This window comes from Bufo gargarizans, chromosome 1 (genome assembly GCF_014858855.1).
Source record: "Bufo gargarizans isolate SCDJY-AF-19 chromosome 1, ASM1485885v1, whole genome shotgun sequence".
NCBI classification, from domain to species: domain Eukaryota; kingdom Metazoa; phylum Chordata; class Amphibia; order Anura; family Bufonidae; genus Bufo; species Bufo gargarizans.
Window position 1 is genome coordinate 124,722,292 of NC_058080.1, and position 20,579 is coordinate 124,742,870.

The 20,579-nt window shown below is 42.2% G+C and overlaps 1 protein-coding gene across 5 annotated transcripts in view; it reads left to right on the forward strand.

Moving 5' to 3' along the window:
- FAM149A (family with sequence similarity 149 member A) overlaps positions 1–20,579 on the forward strand; it is a 201,731-nt gene that overhangs the window by 164,823 nt on the left and 16,329 nt on the right. For all 5 annotated transcript variants that reach the window (XR_006390399.1, XM_044297878.1, XM_044297869.1 and 2 more), the window contains 2 exons: positions 12,763–12,886; positions 14,619–14,747. Coding sequence is in view for 4 of the 5 variants with exons in the window: in XM_044297878.1 (XP_044153813.1) it covers positions 12,763–12,886; positions 14,619–14,747 (253 nt within the window). In the remaining variant the exon portion in view is untranslated. The remainder of the gene's footprint in view (positions 1–12,762; positions 12,887–14,618; positions 14,748–20,579) is intronic.

A 20,579-nucleotide genomic window follows, 5' to 3' on the forward strand; every position in this document is an offset into this window, starting at 1 on the left:
CTTGGCTATCTATACCCGAACTGAGGCATTGAATGCATCCATTTATACTATCCCTGTATCATCCAAAACCATCAGACAAAAGAACGCCCAGACTATAGCACAATCCACTACACCATCTCTTGAACGTCCCATTTCATCAAGTGACCTACTGAATTCATCCCCTTCTCCTACCACACTGGATGCACTACTCAGCAACTCAACCCATTCTGTTTCCACAGCCAGCCCAGGCCATTTTTTTGCACTACCTCCCAGTTTAACAGAGACCCCTTTTTTAGTTCATCTATCGCCCCTTACCCGGACACATCTCCCCCCCCCCCCCCCCCCCAAGGCGCAAGATGTCCAGTACCCAAGATCATAACGCAATAATCTCAACCCCAGGCCCATCACATCAAACCACTACAAAATCCGCTCCACCAGTTGAAGATTATCCACTTCTATACCCCTATGTCGAGCACAAGAAGAAAAAGAGGACGGAGAGGATGCAGAGGTCAATTTGAAAGCTCTGCTACACAGTATCGTAGTGTCTACTTAGTAAGTGCCTGTCCTTCTGCCCCACAAACCAACTGGATTTATTTGAATTGTTTATAGATTTAAATCAATTTACAAGAAAACAAACACTTCAACGTCATTTCATTATTAAAGACCGCAATCAGACAGGGGGGCCTCGTACGAACACCTTGCCTAGAGATCTCACTCATACGTACACCCAACCATCAACCAAGAAGGGTCTGGGGCCACATCTAGTTCCATAAACCCAATTACCCCGCAAACATATGCGGGCTGCCATCTTTTTTCACAAGTCCGGCGAGGCACAGGTAAGCCCTTACCTGTGCCTGTGCGCGAGCTGGTCTGAAAACAAGTGCGGTCAGCGGGAGCAGGCAGTTCCAAGAACAGCCACCGGGGGCCTTTATCGGTCTGTTCTCGTAACTGCCTGCTCCCGGTGACCGCATTTTTTTCAGACCGGCTCGCGGCACAGGCACAGGTAAGAGCTTACCTGTGCCTCGCCAGACTTGTGAAAAAAGATGGCAGCCCGCATATGTTCGCGGGCGAACAATGCGAACCGGCCATCACTCTTCACAACCATGAACCTTACAATTTAAACTCTGACTTAACTCTTGCCCTAAAAAGCCTCAGGAACAATAGAGAAATAGTCATCAAAAATGCAGACAAGGGAGGGGGAATTGTTACCATGGATTCAAGCTATTACCTAACTGAATCACTGAGAATACGCTCTGATTTAAATTATTATCGGCCACGGAATAAGGACCCCACAAAAGAATATAAGAAACTATTATTTGATCTGGTAGATACAGGTTTCGATAGTGGCATCATAAACAAAATAGAATGGGCCTACCTTAAGGCATCTCACCCAGTTTCAAGATACACAAATCTCTTTCCAACCCCCCCCCCCCGGACGACTAATTATATCCGGAATAGGTTCATTGACTTCCAACCTTTCTGAATATATCAACAGTTTATTACAGAGATATGTCCTTGCTCTACCTTCCTACCTCTGTGATACGTCACATCTCATCAATATCCTTAAAACGGTAGAATGGGAAGAGGGATACATATGGGCTTCACTTGATGTGACATCTCTTTACAGTAATATAATACATTCATTAGGGATCAAAGCAGTTCAAGAATTCCTAGACTCCGATGCACACATGCCACCCATACAGAGGGATTTTGTACTAAAATCCATTGAGTTTATCCTCTCCCATAATTACTTCACGTTTAATGGTACCATCCAATTACAAGAAAAAGCGACTGTCTTGTGCACAAAATTTTCCCCATAGTATGCCAACCTTTTTATGGGGCTTTTGAAAACCAGATTCCTAGGATACACTAATATCATATTTTACAGAAGGTATATCAACAACATTATTTTAATTTGGAATAGTAATACTAAAGATTTGGTATCATTCATAGAAGAGGTCAACTCCAATGATTAGAATTTGAACCTCACGTTAGAATACTACCCTAGAGAAGCCATCTTTCTAGATCTTCATCTGAGCAGTAGCAATTACCGGATTTCCACCAAGACACAGTTCAAAGTGTCGACGCCATCTCGATTTCAAGAGTTCTCACCATCACAAGTGGAAAACAAACATTCCATTTAGTCAAATGAAAAGGATTAGAAGGAACTGCTCAGATGAGGCCACTTTGAAAGAACAGAATAACTAGGTACTAGGTTCATGGAGAAGAACTATCCCCTACAATTTATCATGGAATCCACCAATAGGATCCTCAAAGAAAACCAAAAAGATAGTTCGAAAAGGAAAACCCCCAAAACAGTCCCCATTAGCAAACCTCCCTTAGGCCTAATCACGCAGTACAATTCCAAACATAGAGTTATTAGACAAATTTTAACCAAACATTGGCCTATTCTCTTAAAGGACCCAATCCTAGAGAAAGATGTTCCCAAACAACCTATATTATTTTCCGTCTAACTAAAACCCTAGGCTGAAGAAATTCCACGGCACATCCAAAGCGTAAAATAGTACAAAAACTTTATTCACCAGACTCGCAACATTTCGATCTGCTTCCTGGGATCTTTCTCAAGCAGTGACAACATTTAGCAATGCATTGTGCACATTTATACAGCATCACATAGTTAATTAATAATGATCTTAAGTACATCAATCAATGAAAACCACAAAGAAAGACTTTCACTCACACAATGCCCCCTAAAGGATCGACAAAAAAAGGTTCATGCAGATGTGGCACTGGTGGAGTAAAGGCCCTAGATATAGGTGGCCACTAAGCTAGTTGGTGGACACCAAGCTACTTGGCTTAGCTGGCTCCAGCTAGTCTGGGGCGGGCTTTTACTAGGAACAGGCAATGTATTGGGTGGGTGCCTGTTCCCCATGCTCCAGTCTGGGATTTTGGAATATGCCCATGTGCAGGGATGGTATTTAATCCTGTTGTTGGACTTGGGTGTGGGTCCCAGTCTGGGGAAGGAGACAGAATCTTTGGGAAACACAGTCCTGCTGGAGGCTCTGGAAGAGTGGTCTCAGCTGGGCTGGCTGAGGGGCCACGGGGCTAGATGCTAGCCGGATTGTTGGGGGACGCCGTGACGCTTGGGCGCAAGTGGTCACAAGGCCGGAGTCGGGAGGACTACAGGGCCACACTCCCCCATAAAGGCACTGGCCTTTAGACTGTGTGTGAACAGTGCTCTGTACAGCCAGGAGGCTGATGGACATTGGGCTGGGAAGTTTGGACACACCTTCTCATTCAAAGAGTTTTCTTTATTTTTATGACTATGAAAATTGTAGATTCACACTGAAGGCATCAAAACTATGAATTAACACATGTGGAATTATATACATAACAAAAAAGTGTGAAACAACTGAAAATATGTCATATTCTAGGTTCTTCAAAGTAGCCACCTTTTGCTTTGATTACTGCTTTGCACACTCTTGGCATTCTCTTGATGTGCTTCAAGAGGTAGTCACCTGAAATGGTTTTCACTTCACAGGTGTGCCCTGTCAGGTTTAATAAGTGGGATTTCTTGCCTTATAAAGGGGGTTGGGACCATCAGTTGCGTTGTGGAGAAGTCAGGTGGATACACAGCTGATAGTCCTACTGAATAGACTGTTAGAATTTGTATTATGGCAAGAAAAAAGCAGCTAAGTAAAGAAAAATGAGTGGCCATCATTACTTTAAGAAATGAAGGTCAGTCAGTCCGAAAAATTGGGAAAACTTTGAAAGTGTCCCCAAGTGCAGTCACAAAAACCATCAAGCGCTACAAAGAAACTGGCTCACATGCGGACTGCCCCAGGAAAGGAAGACCAAAAGTCACCCCTGCTGCGGAGGATAAGTTCATCCGAGTCCCCAGCCTCAGAAATCGCAGGTTAACAGCAGCTCAGATTAGAGACCAGGTCAATGCCATTCAGAGTTCTAGCAGCAGACACATCTCTAGAACAACTGTTAAGAGGAGACTGTGTGAATCAGGCCTTCATGGTAGAATATCTGCTAGGAAACCACTGCTAAGGACAGGCAACAAGCAGAAGAGACTTGTTTGGGCTAAAGAACACAAGGAATGGACATTAGACCAGTGGAAATCTGTGCTTTGGTCTGATCTTTGGTTCCAACCACCGTGTCTTTGTGCGATGCAGAAAAGGTGAATGGATGGACTCTATATGCCTGGTTCCCACCGTGAAGCATGGAGGAGGAGGTGTGATGGTGTGGGGGTGCTTTGCTGGTGACACTGTTGGGGATTTATTCAAAATTGAAGGCATACTGAACCAGCATGGCTACCACAGCATCTTGCAGCGGCATGCTTTTCCATCCGGTTTGCTTTTAGTTGGACCATCATTTATTTTTCAACAGGACAATGACCCCAAACACACCTCCAGGCTGTGTAAGGGCTATTTGACCATGAAGGAGAGTGATGGGGTGCTGCGCCAGATGACCTGGCCTCCACAGTCACCGGACCTGAACCCAATCGAGATGGTTTGGGGTGAGCTGGACCGCAGAGTGAAGGCAAAAGGGCCAACAAGTGCTAAGCATCTCTGGGAACTCCTTCAAGACTGTTGGAAGACCATTTCAGGTGATTACCTCTTGAAGCTCATCAAGAGAATGCCAAGAGTGTGCAAAGCAGTAATCAAAGCAAAAGGTGGCTACTTTGAAGAACCTAGAATATTACATATTTTCAGTTGTTTCACACTTTTTTGTTATGTATAAAATTCCACATGTGTTAATTTATAGTTTTGATGCCTTCAGTGTGAATCTACAATTTTCATAGTCATGAAAATAAAGAAAACTCTTTGAATGAGAAGGTGTGTCCAAACTTTTGGTATGTACTGTATATATATATATATATATATATATTTTACATATTGTTGCATGTAACTACATTGTATTGTTATTATTTCAGTGGCTCATCACCTCAGGAATAGGTGGACTTTGATGTAAAGCTTTATGTGCAAATAATCTTCAACCAATCTCTATCCATGTAACTCGCCAGGCAATCCATTCCTCCCAGGCTTTCCATCCATCCCAATATACTCGGTACACCGTGTATATATATATATTTTTTTTTCTCTTCTTTATCATAGAGTATAACCAATATATATATTTTTTTGTTATATAGCATTACCAATATCTTTTAATAAAACAGCACTAAATAGCGCATGTGTACCGCCTCCTATGCTACATGCTAAATGAGGCATTAGTGTACATTTTTATCAAAAGGTATGAGTCCACTCACCACACCGAGGTAGCCTCTATGAGTGGGTCCTCTACTCTATAATAAGCGCGGTGCTGCACAGCGACCACTGACGTTGTGGCACCAATCCGGCAGGCAGCGGGACCCAGCACTCAAACAGCACCCCTGCTGCCCGACTATGCCATACCTAGCACTGGGCCCCACCAACCCACTAGAAAAACAGCACAGTGGCCCCCGTGCAGTACCGCACCATGTGAACAGTTGTCAAAGCTCAACTTACCTGAAGCTCTCAGGAACTTGGTTGGTAGGGCCCAGTGCTAGGTATGGCATAGTCTGGCAGCAGTGGTGCTGTTTGAGTGCTGGGCCCTGCCGCCTGCCGGATTGGCGCTACAGCGCTGGTGGTCGCCGTGCAGCGCTGCTCCAATTTTAGAGTAGGACCCACTCAGAGAGGCAACCTTGGCGTGGTGAGTGGGCTTATGCCTTTTGATCAAAATGTACACTAATGCCACATTTAGCATGTAGCATAGGAGGCAGTACACATGCGCTATTTAGTGCTGTTTTCTGCAAAAGTAGCAGGGATTAGATCAAAGCATAGCAGCTGGATGTGCGATTCATTTATTTTCTTTTCTTCTTTATACATTATTATTTTATTATATAGCATATAATATATTTAGTTTATTTCTTTGTTCATTTAACAATACTAAAACACAGAAATATAGTGGCAAATCTGGGGGAGCTGCTCAACCCCTAACACTGTAGCGTGTTTTTCATTGGGGGAACAGCCCCACCGCATGTGGACCGCAGCAAACGACTATCCCCAGCAAAAAATATTTTGCATACGGTGGAGGATGTCGGCGCGGTCCACATGCACCACAAAGGCATCCTACACAAAACGGAGCATTGTGCGGATGAAAATATAATCATAAATCACAGAAAAAATGCACCACACGGATATGCCACTGACTATACTGGCTAGCCATAAATGCAGATATTAAAAGCTGAGACTTTTGCCAATATATTCCTGTCAGGAAGATATCGGAGCCCCAAGCACCACGTCACGGTTCTCAGCATGGCAAGGGGTCCTACCACTACGCTACCTATGGTGTGAACAAGGTCTGAAGGTGATGTAATCCAGCTCACAGCCAAGCTTCCACACAACTGCCTAGTAGGACAACTAGTGCAATGTGAACAAAGCCAGACTGTAAGCCACACCCATATCAGACCATGTAATGGAGGCTACCAGGTGCAAAGAGTGTTTGAATGCCAGGTGAAGGCACATACACTACATATAAAACAAGACAAAAACACAGAAATATAGTGGCAAATCTGGGGGAGCTGCTCAACCCCTAACACTGTAGCGTGTTTTTCATTGGGGGAACAGCCCCACCGCATGTGGACCGCAGCAAACGACTATCCCCAGCAAAAAATATTTTGCATACGGTGGAGGATGTCGGCGCGGTCCACATGCACCACAAAGGCATCCTACACAAAACGGAGCATTGTGCGGATGAAAATATAATCATAAATCACAGAAAAAATGCACCACACGGATATGCCACTGACTATACTGGCTAGCCATAAATGCAGATATTAAAAGCTGAGACTTTTGCCAATATATTCCTGTCAGGAAGATATCGGAGCCCCAAGCACCAAGTCACGGTTCTCAGCATGGCAAGGGGTCCTACCACTACGCTACCTATGGTGTGAACAAGGTCTGAAGGTGATGTAATCCAGCTCACAGCCAAGCTTCCACACAACTGCCTAGTAGGACAACTAGTGCAATGTGAACAAAGCCAGACTGTAAGCCACACCCATATCAGACCATGTAATGGAGGCTACCAGGTGCAAAGAGTGTTTGAATGCCAGGTGAAGGCACATACACTACATATAAAACAAGACAAAAACACAGAAATATAGTGGCAAATCTGGGGGAGCTGCAGCTTTTAATATCTGCATTTATGGCTAGCCAGTATAGTCAGTGGCATATCCGTGTGGTGCATTTTTTCTGTGATTTATGATTATATTTTCATCCGCACAATGCTCCGTTTTGTGTAGGATGCCTTTGTGGTGCATGTGGACCGCGCCGACATCCTCCACCGTATGCAAAATATTTTTTGCTGGGGATAGTCGTTTGCTGCGGTCCACATGCGGTGGGGCTGTTCCCCCAATGAAAAACACGCTACAGTGTTAGGGGTTGAGCAGCTCCCCCAGATTTGCCACTATATTTCTGTGTTTTTGTCTTGTTTTATATGTAGTGTATGTGCCTTCACCTGGCATTCAAACACTCTTTGCACCTGGTAGCCTCCATTACATGGTCTGATATGGGTGTGGCTTACAGTCTGGCTTTGTTCACATTGCACTAGTTGTCCTACTAGGCAGTTGTGTGGAAGCTTGGCTGTGAGCTGGATTACATCACCTTCAGACCTTGTTCACACCATAGGTAGCGTAGTGGTAGGACCCCTTGCCATGCTGAGAACCGTGACGTGGTGCTTGGGGCTCCGATATCTTCCTGACAGGAATATATTGGCAAAAGTCTCAGCTTTTAATATCTGCATTTATGGCTAGCCAGTATAGTCAGTGGCATATCCGTGTGGTGCATTTTTTCTGTGATTTATGATTATATTTTCATCCGCACAATGCTCCGTTTTGTGTAGGATGCCTTTGTGGTGCATGTGGACCGCGCCGACATCCTCCACCGTATGCAAAATATTTTTTGCTGGGGATAGTCGTTTGCTGCGGTCCACATGCGGTGGGGCTGTTCCCCCAATGAAAAACACGCTACAGTGTTAGGGGTTGAGCAGCTCCCCCAGATTTGCCACTATATTTCTGTGTTTTTGTCTTGTTTTATATGTAGTGTATGTGCCTTCACCTGGCATTCAAACACTCTTTGCACCTGGTAGCCTCCATTACATGGTCTGATATGGGTGTGGCTTACAGTCTGGCTTTGTTCACATTGCACTAGTTGTCCTACTAGGCAGTTGTGTGGAAGCTTGGCTGTGAGCTGGATTACATCACCTTCAGACCTTGTTCACACCATAGGTAGCGTAGTGGTAGGACCCCTTGCCATGCTGAGAACCGTGACGTGGTGCTTGGGGCTCCGATATCTTCCTGACAGGAATATATTGGCAAAAGTCTCAGCTTTTAATATCTGCATTTATGGCTAGCCAGTATAGTCAGTGGCATATCCGTGTGGTGCATTTTTTCTGTCATTTAACAATACTGTCAACCCTTTGCTCGTTCTCCAGTAAAGTTTATATAGCATATAATATATTTAGTTTATTTCTTTGTTCATTTAACAATACTGTCAACCCTTTGCTCGTTCTTCAGTAAAGTTAACACATGCACGGAACCAAGCTCCCACACACATAGCCAACTTCCCAAATCCCATCTTGTATGTTGCGCTCACTAACAATACCGCTAGCTATGCTTTGTAGAGAGAAGACACCCTCCGATTCTTCTATTCATAGGGACTTCCGCATTGCGTTCCGCGTTGGAACGCACGCAAGACCGGAAGTACGTCAACTGTGGGGTCGGGAGTGACAACTTCCGGTCCCACAGTTGACGTACTTCCGGTCTTGCGTGCGTTCCAACGCGGAACGCAATGCGGAAGTCCCTATGAATAGAAGAATCGGAGGGTGTAGACCCATGAACCTAGTACTCAGGGTGTTATTCTGTTCTTTCAAAGTGGCCTCATCTGAGCAGTTCCTTCTAATCCTTTTCATTTGAGTAAATTGAATGTTTGTTTTCCACTTGTGATGGTGAGAACTCTTGAAATCGAGATTGCGTCGACACTTTTGAACTGTGTCTTGGTGGAAATCCGGTAATTGCTACTGCTCAGATGAAGATCTAGAAAGATGGCTTCTCTAGGGTGGTATTCTAACGTGAGGTTCAAATTCTAATCATTGGAGTTGAATGATAACGAAGCCTCCCCATGTTTTCTGGTGGCTTTTTGAACATCCACACAAATATGTACAGGCAGTGGTATGTTTTTATGCTTTCTTTGTATTGCTCCTGATGAAGGGGACCCTGCTGACTCCCCAAAATTCATTGAGCAGAATCTTTAATAAAGGATATCGATCTGAAGCCATCATCCTTTTGGGCTGCCATCAAGTATCTATCATTCTACAGGCGATCCTGGCCAGGGGGGTTTTAGGATCTGTAGGTGTATTGAGGTTATCCTACAGACCACTCCCTGGTGAAGTGAGTTAATACTATATATACTTTGTATATATATTTTGTTTTTATATGGTTTTATTAGGTTTTATATAACCACAATCTGTATACAGGTAAAACAAAAAAAAATGTCATTGTGGAAAAGTTCATTTATTTCAGTAATGCAACTTAAAATTTGAATTTTTGTGAAAATTTTTGAATTTTAGGCTCAAAGTGTCACACTCTAGTCAGCTAATTAATCCATACCCGAGATTGTGACTTTGGGGTTCTCATAAGCTGTAAGCCATAATCATCCAAATTATAACACATAAAGGCTTGAAATATCTCACTTTGCATGTAATGAGTCTATCTCATATGTTAGTTTCACCTTTTAAGTTGCATTACTGAAATAAATGAACTTTGCACGATATAAACATTTTTGGAGTTTCACCTGTCTTTTATTGCTTATATATTCAGCTACTCATTTATTTACCATTGAATCCAAAATATTTGGCCTTTCTCCATCACCTTCTGGGGGATACCCATCCACATGATATAGATTGATACCATCACTTTGCCACAGATAACAAATAGTGTCGACCTTGTTACCTAAATAGACACGATGTCACAATCCTACAATAGGATTTTCCTTTTGTATCCGATCCTGGTTCACCTTACTATAGATGATCTACATATCTCTATTTTCTTTTAGGTGATAGGTTCTAATTTGACGATCCAATACCCTTTGCATAATAATCTATTCTTTTTTTTTTTGCTGAATAATCTATTCTTCTAACCATTATAATCCACTTGTTGGACTGTGTATTATCCTTAGCAGTGATTCATACTGAGATTGGCGCTATACCCGGGGATCAACTGGCAACCGGTAAAGATTTTTGGGCACTGTTAGTCCCTAACATGTTCACTCTCACCGCTTTTCCACTCTCTCACTTGTTTACATTCACAGGTGCACAGGAGAGGTCCACTTTCAACAGGCTTTGATGAGTTATCCTGGGAATTAAAAGGGAAAAGGTTTATTAGGGTAATGAATGATATGGCCAAGTTGTAGTCATGTCATGACATCCTCGTTGCCACTAGGCCACAAAAGTATTTACAGCTACTACCAGCTGGAGAGCCACATGTGGGGGCCCAAGAGCCACTGGTTACAGATCACTGAGGAAGCCAACTTGTCAGAGAAAAATGTACTAGTATATCAGGCACATAAAACTGAAATGTAAAAAGAAATTAAATGGAATTTTTCAATTTGGAGTGTCAATGTTGATGTTTTAGGGTACTTTCACACTAGCGTTTTTCTTTTCCGGTATTGAGTCCCTTCCTAGGGGCTCTATACTAGAAAAGAACTGATCAATTTTATCCCAATGCATTCTGAATGGAGAGCAATCTGTTCAGTATGCATCAGGATGTCTTCAGTTCAGTCTCTGTATGGTTTTTGGACGGAGAAAATACAGCAGCATGCTGCAGTATTTTCTCCATCCAAAATGCCAGAACACTTGAAATGCATTAATGCCGCATCTGGCCCTAAGTGTTCCGGAAAAACGGATCCGGTTTCGCGGTCTGCGCATGCGCAGACCTTTAAAAATTTGAAAAAGATAAATACCAGATCTGTTTTTCCGGATGACAACCGGAGAGACGGATCCGGTATTGCAATACATTTGTGAGACGGATCTGAATCCGGATCCATCTACTAATAGTATCTGTTTGCATACAGATTGCCGGATCTGGCAGGCAGGCAGCAATGCTAGTGTGACAGTACCCTTATACCAGTGATGGCTAACCTCTGGCACTCCAGCTGTGGTGACACTACGACTCCCAGCATGCTCCATTCATTTTTGTGGAGTTCTGAGAACAGCCAAGCAAGTGTACATCTTGGGAGTCGTAGTTTTACCACAGCTGGACTGCTGGAGGTTAGCCATTACAGTTTGAGGCTGTGTTCACACTGCTGTTCAGGTTTGGTTTTGGGCCCCTGTTGATAGTTCTGTCAGGGAATTTGGGGAGCTTGCATCAGTATTCTTGTCAGTAAAATTATGGAAGCACAATAGGCCCTATTATAACTTGTAGCTAGTTGGGTGTTAGGGACCGTGAAAGGGGAGTGTCTATGTAACTAGGTGGGTAGGAGGAGCTATAAACTAGCTGGGTGGGAGGAGCTATAAACTAGCTGGGGGTTGTTAGGGGCAGTGATATGGGAGTGTCTATGTAACTAGCTGGGTGGGAGGAGCTATAAACTAGCTGGGTGTTGTTAGGGGCAGTGATATGGGAGTGATATGGGAGTGTCTATGTAACTAGCTGGGTGGGAGGAGCTATAAACTAGCTGGGTGTTGTTAGGGGCGTGGATAGGGGAGTGTCTATGTAAGTAGCTGGGTGGGAGGAGCTATAAATGAGCTGGGTGTTGTTAGGGGCAGTGATATGGGAGTGTCTATGTAACTAGCTGGGTGGGAGGAGCTATAAATGAGCTGGGTGGTGTTAGGGGCAGTGATAGGGGAGTGTCTATGTAAGTAGCTGCATGGGAGGAGCTATAAACTAGCTGGGTGTTAAGGGCAGTGATAGGGGAGTGGCTATGTAACTAGCTGGGTGGGAGGAGCTATAAACTAGCTGGGTGTTAGGGGAGTGTCTTTGTAACCAGCTGGGGGTTGGTGAAGCTGTAGCAGAGAAAGAAGAGGTGCATCTTGGGATTAATTGGCTATAGGAAGTGCTACATACAGGATGGAAACAAAGCAGAGTGATAGGTTTACATGGTGGGAATGGGTCAGGAGAGTAAAAATTGTAAAACAAAAAAAAGCATGGGGAAGATGTACATGAGGTATGCAACTACATGATCGTACCTTATAAAAACCATAGTAATCCTGGAAAACCCCTTTAAAGTAAATGACAACTCTTTTAGTGTGTCATATGCATTGCGCCACCCTGTACAGTATATGGATCATGCACCTTGATGATATGCAATTGTCAGTGTCAGACTTGAGTACCGTAAGTTTATAGCTTAAAAAAGACTTAAAACATTGCCTTGTATTAATGTCTAATTAATAAATAACCACATTGCCTTGAATTGGAGGAGTGCTGCAGTTTTTCTTTTTGAACTTCATTGTCTGGGACCATAGGCCAGGGTCCGACACTGCTTGCACCCACTAGTCTCTTGAGGACTTCTTCTCTGATAACATCTATGGAGGTAAACGTAGTGCTGCTCACCCCTGGAACTTTCTTTAAGTCTATATAGAACATGTACACGTCAGTTTTTAGCTATATAGTAAATGATGTTGGCTCCAATCAGTGATTGGCACAAAGTCATCTTCAAACTTTAGACTGTTGAGGCCCATTACTGTACCAGACCCTGTGCCCAGCAGAGGCATAGGATGTGACAGGATCTTGTGTTGAGAAACTCTGTACCATTAGTCACTCTTTTATTTTCTTTCCTATTACAGATATACTGGATTAGACAGGCTGTCTTCACCATCCATCCAAACCAGCAGGAACAAACTACCACCAATTAATTCAGTGGAAACAGTGGAGCAGCACTTATCGGTGCCCGGATCTCGACATTCTGCTGTAAGATGACAGTTTTATTTCATTAAATTGCTTTTACAGACATCACTAAGGCTGTGTTCACACATTGTGGTCATGTGTGTTTTTTCCATGATTTTCACAAAAAGTGTACACAGACATGGAATAGAAATGTATATATGAAGTATGTCATAATGCAATTTTGAGCATTCATTTTGCTTATTCCTTTGCAGTGTGTGGAATCAGCATTTATTAGCCTGTATACAAGTGATATTGATGTCTGGAGCTCAGACACTGACACAGCAGATGTCCATCGATTACTGTGGGTGTCTGTGATCTCCCTGATAGGTTCACAATATCACTGTTTGTATACATCTGTATATATGTATACATCTAGCCAAGTAGACCATAAAATAGACCATAAACCATGAGCTGTTCCTCAAATATGCCCTTCTACCTTCCCCAGCAATACCGTGTCTATAGAAATTGCCTCCTTTCTGTTTTAGCATTAACTTCTGTAGGTTACCATTCCCACTCTCCAATCATTACTGAAATTTTTCAAACTCTGTGGGGACACATCCTCTTTGCTAGGGGAATGGTAGTCCCATTTGTGAATCAATCCTAGGCTACACACAGACTTTTTGTATATATATTTTTTTTATAGTTGACATTTTAACTGATTGTAGATGTTCTTTTTACTTTATTCTCAATCCGGCCCAGATCGCTCTGACATCTTCTCCTGAAAACTGCTGAATTCAATGCCAAGACATATTTGACTCCTCACTTCTGCTGCCATCCCTAGCCTCCACAGCATCACAAATAAATTTAGAGCACAACCTAGACCCGAAAATGAATTCAGCCCTGGAACAAATCCTAACTTAATTCAGAGTCCAGAACAAAATGCTACATTCATGCAGACCTCAGATAAGACTACAGAATAAAATTAGACCCCAGACTGAACATCCAAGCAAATACACACCCAAAACCTCCTAAACAATTATAGTTCCCAGACCAGAACCCCCAAAATAAATGCAGACACTGGCTCCCTAAATAAATTTAGACCCTTTAAATACAGAGCTCCTAAACTACAACACACCACAGGCACTGACATACAGCAGCTTCCACTCTTACTCAGTGGATTCTTGCACCTTTGCTTTCAGGTTTTAGGACCTGCACAGATATGGCTTTGTGACCTTATCTGTGTAGGTCTTTCTAAAGTAATAGGAACTGCACACGTATGGTAATGGTTGTACCTAGAATGTATGTGCCTTGGAGACTCCAGCTACGTCCCAAGCAATCCTCAGAACTCATGTCCCTCACCCCAACAACTCTTACTCTAAACCTAGGTCTAACACAAAACAGAGACCACACAGAACCCCTTTAAAAGTATTCTCCGTCTACAGTCTTCAATATGTTTGTGCCTTCACAACACTCTCAGTTTCGTCATGGTTTTGCCGTGATTCACTGCATAACCACAATGTGTAACAAATATTTGGGCTCTTTGGCCCATCATGAACCCTCTGGGACCTTCCTATATTAATATGTCATTGCATTTGACTTGCACACGGATTATAAAGGCCAGTTGAGGTATACCGTGCAGGGCACATTTTTCTTTTCAGTGGAAGTCAATGGGTTGACTTATGCGATTGTGCTGGGGCATATGTTCAATATTAAAAGTCATCATGCTGAATGCAATTTCTAATCTTTGAGAAATACTATTCTTGTTTAGCCACTTCTGTTAGGGGACAGCTCTAATTCCGTATGTCTCACCCAACAGAACAGAACGAAGCAACCACACAGCCGGGTATCTAGTGCAGTACCTGATACCACAGGACGCCGACCCCTGCGGGAGAAAACAGTTGTAATAGAACAGTTTTCAAGACCCAATACAACACACACCTTTAGGGTAAGTCTTTTAAGCTTGGAATTACAGGGACCATATAATGTAGGGCAAATGGAATATATATTTTTTTTACAATATTTCATGTTATTTTAGGTTGATTGTCTGAGTGCTCTATTTGCATACGTAACATAATCTTGTGTTTCCACAAGATCTGTGAAGTGCAATGTATCTCTCTGAAGTTCACTGAGCTTCCAGAAGACCCTACTAAAAACATGTCATAACATATTATAATTCCAATATTGTATCCTCCATCTGCAATGTTGCCTAATATTTTAAAACTTATTTGCCAAATATATATGTTTTTTCAAAGTAATGTTTCATCCCTTAAATTTCTTATATGGGTGTAAAAAGTTAGTGCTCGGAGGGCTTTGGCCAGACCCTTGCTGCTGTAGCATATAAATAAAACTGTGTTTTTATTAGCAATGGGGTCACAGATATTCATAATAAAGGTCTAATGTTTTTCAGCATTATCAATCCTACCAGGCTGTATTCCTGGATCAATAGGGTTGGTCATGATGACAGAGGCACTTTAACCCGTACATGTACGGCGCAGCTGGACAAGACTTAAGGTCTGCCGGGGCGCGATGGCTGCTTTCACCAGCAGGCATCCATGCCAGGTAAGGGCAGCACAACGTATTTCTGCCCCACTGCAGCTCCAAGCGCTGCGATTGGCCGGTCAATGAAGACTGGCACATCGCAGTGCCGAAAGCAGTATGGAGCTGCAGGGGGGTTCATGTGTCATGTGGAGATGACCACTACTGAACCAGGCAGGGGACTCCAGTGTTTGGCGTCCGTTGCCAGCGCTGCGATTGGCTGCAACAACACTCCAGCCAATGGTAGCGCTACAGCAGCAGAGGGAACTGGAATAATCCCTCTGCATGCAGCCATTCTATCTGGAGACTGCACTCAGAGTGGGCCTGTGCCCCTCTGTGCTGTATCTGCTTGCTGGGACTTGTGGCTCACCACCACAGCTTACTTCAACCTGTAAAAATAAGAACAACATCTGGAACATCTACTGCATTGGTTTCTCTTATTTTTTTCCAGCAGTTCCAGATCCCTAATCCCCCCCCCCCCCCAAGCCCTAATCCCTGTCCCTATTCCCCCCCCCCCCCCCCCCCCCAAGTCTGATTTTGCCTACGGCAAACAAATTGTGACTTTTTTTTGTCACTTTTATCTGGCTTTTTCTTTTTTTCCTGCTCTGCACCACTTTTTCTGTGTGCGAGCTGTGAACGCCAAGCGCTGATTAGTCCGTTTTTTTTTTAAGAAGTAATAGTTAAAAGCTTATATATAAGTAAATTTTTAGCTAGTGTTCTTTTTTTGCATCTGTAATAAATTTTTATACTGCAGTGTCTGGACCAAACATCAGCTTGTGTGTGTTCTGCAACTCTGAGCACCAATAAGTAAAACATTTTTACTGGTCGCTTTTGTGCTCTGTTTTCTTTTTTTGGGTGAAAAAATATATTTAGTGTTACATAGAAATACATTTTAGTTAGTGTTAGTGTAGATTTTTGCACACACATAATATCTGTGTGTGTGCGTGCGTTCTGCACCTGCTGAGCGCTGTTCAGAATCATACATTTTTCTGACCGGTCTGCTCAGTTTACTGTGCAGATATATATATTTTTTCATATAGTTATATATATATATATATATATAGATATATATAGATATATTTATATATTACTGGACGTGCACTGTTATCCAAGATTACTGGGAGAAGGTGATCATGCGAATAGAGGAGTATCACTCCTTTAAAGTCCCCAGAAATTTTGAGATATGTATTCTTAGAGCTACGGATAAAATAGGTAATTTCCAACAGCGAGACATAGCAGCCAAACTACTATTCCAAGCTAGGAAAACTATCATTCAACTTTGGGGAGATAGAGCGGCACCTACGGTTGCGAATTGGGTGACCTCCACTAGAGTGTCACTTGCTATAGAAGAATTCCATCTAATTTCCCACAAGAAAAAACTTTGTTTTGGCATAAATGGCTGAGATAAGAAATGGTCGGAGGGGGGGAGAGGAGAGGGAGAGAAACTTTTTTTTTTTTCTTCGTCTTTTATATTATTTTTTTTCCCCTTCTAGGGGAAGGTGAGCAGCAAGCAAGGATGTTTGGGAGGGAAAAAAATTAAACATGCTATATGGAATAATACATTTGTATACGGATGTATGGGGCGGCGGGAGGAAAGGGAAAAGAGAAGAAAGAAAAGAAGGGGGAAAAGGAAATAAGGAAATTATTGTGCTATGAAAAACTATGTAATTTTATAACCTTAATAAAGAAATATATATAAAAAAATAATATATATATATATATATATATATATATATATATACAAACCGGATTACAAAAAAGTTGGGACACTATACAAATCGTGAATAACAACTGAATGCAATGATGTGGAGGTGCCAACTTCTAATATTTTATTCAGAATAGAACATAAATCACGGAACAAAAGTTTAAACTGAGAAAATGTACCATTTTAAGGGAAAAATATGTTGAATCAGAATTTCATGGTGTCAACAAATCCCCAAAAAGTTGGAACAAGGCCATTTTCACCACTGTGTGGCATCTCCCCTTCTTCTTACAACACTCAACAGACGTCTGGGGACCGAGGAGACCAGTTTCTCAGGTTTAGAAATAGGAATGCTCTCCCATTCTTGTCTAATACAGGCCTCTAACTGTTCAATCGTCTTGGGCCTTCTTTGTTGCACCTACCTCTTTATGATGCGCCAAATGTTCTCTATAGGTGAAAGATCTGGACTGCAGACTGGCCATTTCAGTACCCGGATCCTTCTCCTACGCAGCCATGATGTTGTGATTGATGCAGAATGTGGTCTGGCATTATCTTGTTGAAAAATGCAGGGTCTTCCCTGAAAGAGATGACGTCTGGATGGGAGCATATGTTGTTCTAGAACCTGAATATATTTTTCTGCATTGATGGTGCCTTTCCAGTAGGGCTGCAATGATTATTCGAATAACTCGATTAAATAGAGTCAAAAAATTCATCGATGCAGTTTCCCTGCATCGAGTAATCGTTACATCACATGATCACAGAGCGGGAGTGAAATTAAGCGTCTCACTCACCGCTTCCGTGTCCTCCGGAGGCCAGAGAGGCAGGACTTTGCGTAATGCCCAGTTGCGCTCATACATCATCATCACGCCGGCTAACGATGTGTGTCTGACATCACGTAAGGTCCCAGTGCATGCTGGGATGAAGATGGTCTCGGACCCCATGTGTCTGCGGCTGCGTCCTCCTCACTAGTGCCAGTGCCATTAGGTAATTTAAGTTAACAGCACTTGAGGCACGCCAGGGGGGAATCGGGGGATAAGGAAAGACCATTTACCACTGTTAAACCTGCACTGGAAAACCTGGCCTGTGCATGCAGGATTGTTTTAAAATCTACCACACATCCATGGAGTATTCATTTAATTTCATCCATGATGTACCCTGTAGTTTTACCACCTTATATCTCTGATTTAGTCCACATAGCTTACATATCCACTTTTCACCAACCACTACATATTCATTTCTGTGAAACACCTGTTAGGTCAAAAGTGCCCTTTCCAGCCTTTAAAATGCTCGTACGGGTTTGCACTTTCCAAAATGGGGTCACTTTTGGGGGGTTTTAATTTCTTGGGACCTCAGGAATTTTTTTAAGGGAATCTGTCACCGGGATTTTGTGTATAGAGCGGAGGACATGGGTTGCTAGATCACCGCTAGCACATCCGCAATACCCAGTCCCCATAGCTCTGTGTGCTTTTATTGTGTAAAAAAAACTATTTGATGCGTATGCAAATTACCCTGAGATGAGTCAGAGCTTGAAAATATGACTCTTCTCTGGTCACACAAGTAAGATATGACTCGTTTATGTTCATTTGCATAAAAGGTGGGAAGTACAAAAATGCATAATACTTATTGAATTTGTCTGCAAATGAAATTAAAAGTGTAATTTATATGTTTAGGGTAACACAATGAACATTTAGAAACGCTCATTGAGGGTAGCATAGTAGAGGTGACAGGTTCCCTTTAAATGCGACATGGCATCTAAAATCCATGTCTGCCAATTCAGGCCTGCCTGCAAAATCATATTTTGCTGTTTGCCTGCTGTGGCGCCCATACAGCAGGGTAAAAGCACATATGGGGTGTTTCCTGAATGGGGAGAAAATGGGGGAACACATACTAGGGTGCATTTTCTCCTTTAACCCCTTGTGAAAGTGAAAAATTGGAGTCTGCTAGTAATTTTTCATGTTCACAGCCATGTGCTTTTAAATCCCTTGACATGAGTTTCTGCTTTCTGTGAGATACCCGTTTGCTGAAAAGTACCCTTTCCACCACTTACAATGTTTGTACGGGGGTGAACTTTCCAAAATGGGGTCACTTCTTGGGGTTTTTAATTTCTGGGGACCTCATAATTTTGTTTTATGCGATATTGCACCTAAAATCCATGTCTGCTAATTCAAGCCAGCAAAATCAATATTTTGCTGTTTGCCTCTAGAGCCTTGCTGTGCATCCATACATCATTTTTTGAGCACATATGGGGTGTTGCCATATTTTGGGGGAAATGGGGAGCAAAATGTGGGGTGCATTTTGTCCTGTTACCCTTTGGGAAAGTGAAAAATGTGGGTGTAAATAAAAAATTTCTTGAAAAAATTGCAATTTTTCATTTTCACTGCCAAGTGTTTCCTAATTCTATGAAATACCTTTGAGGTCAAAGTGCTTCCTACACACCTTGAAAGATTCCTTGAGGGGTGAGGTTTCCAAAATGGGGTCACTTTTTGGGGGTTTCCACTGTAGGGCCACCTCAGGGTGTCTTCATATGCTACATAGTTCCCAATTACCATTCCAGCTAAATCCGCTCTCCAAAAGCCATATGGTGCTCCTTCCACTCTGAAGACTGCTGTGCGCCCATACATCAGTTTTTAAGCACATTTGGGGTGTTTCTGTAAACTCCAGAATCAGGATAATAGATTTTGAGTTTTGTTTGGCTGTGTTGCAGGAAAAATTTATAAAAATGCTAAATCTGCTAAAAAAAAAGTGAAATCCATTAATTCTTGTGGGGCATCTAAAGGGTTAACTAAGTTTGTAAAATCAGTTTTGAATAGCTTGAGGGGTGTAGACAGTTTCTAAAATGGGGTGATTTATGGGTGGTTTCTAATATGTAAGCCCCACAAACTGATTTCATAACTAAACTGGTCCTTAAAAAATTGGCTTTTGGAAATTTTCCTAAAAATGTTAAGATTTGCTTCAAAATTTCTAAGCTTTCTAACGTCCCAAAAAAGAAAATGTAATTTACAAAATGATACAAACATGAAGTAGACATATGGGAAATGTAAAGTAATTACTATTTTAATAGGTATTCATATCTATTTTAAAAGTAGAGAAATTTAAATTTGTAAAGTTGCAAATTTTTCTAAAATAAAAATGAAATATTTTGACTCAGATTTATCACTGTCATGAAGTACAATATGTGATGAGAAAACAATCTCAGAATGGCTTGGATAAGTAAAAGCGTTTTAAAGTTATCACCACATAAAGTAACACAGTGTCAGATTTGCAAAAAATGGCCTGGTCCTTGAGGTGAAAAATGGCAGCGTCCTGAAGGGGTTAAATATATTTTTGCAATATTGATATTTACTTTTTTGAATTTATCAGTTCAGCTAATTTGGATTAGGACATTAATATTTTAAAGGCCCATTTACACTGGCCAAATTTGTAGGCCATTGTCGGGACTCGCCTACTTGTCAGTGGAGGATACATGTAGCGATCTCCTCCACAGTATGGGGAGGAGTGATCACTAATGATATCGCTCCTCTCTATACAGACAAGTTGTTT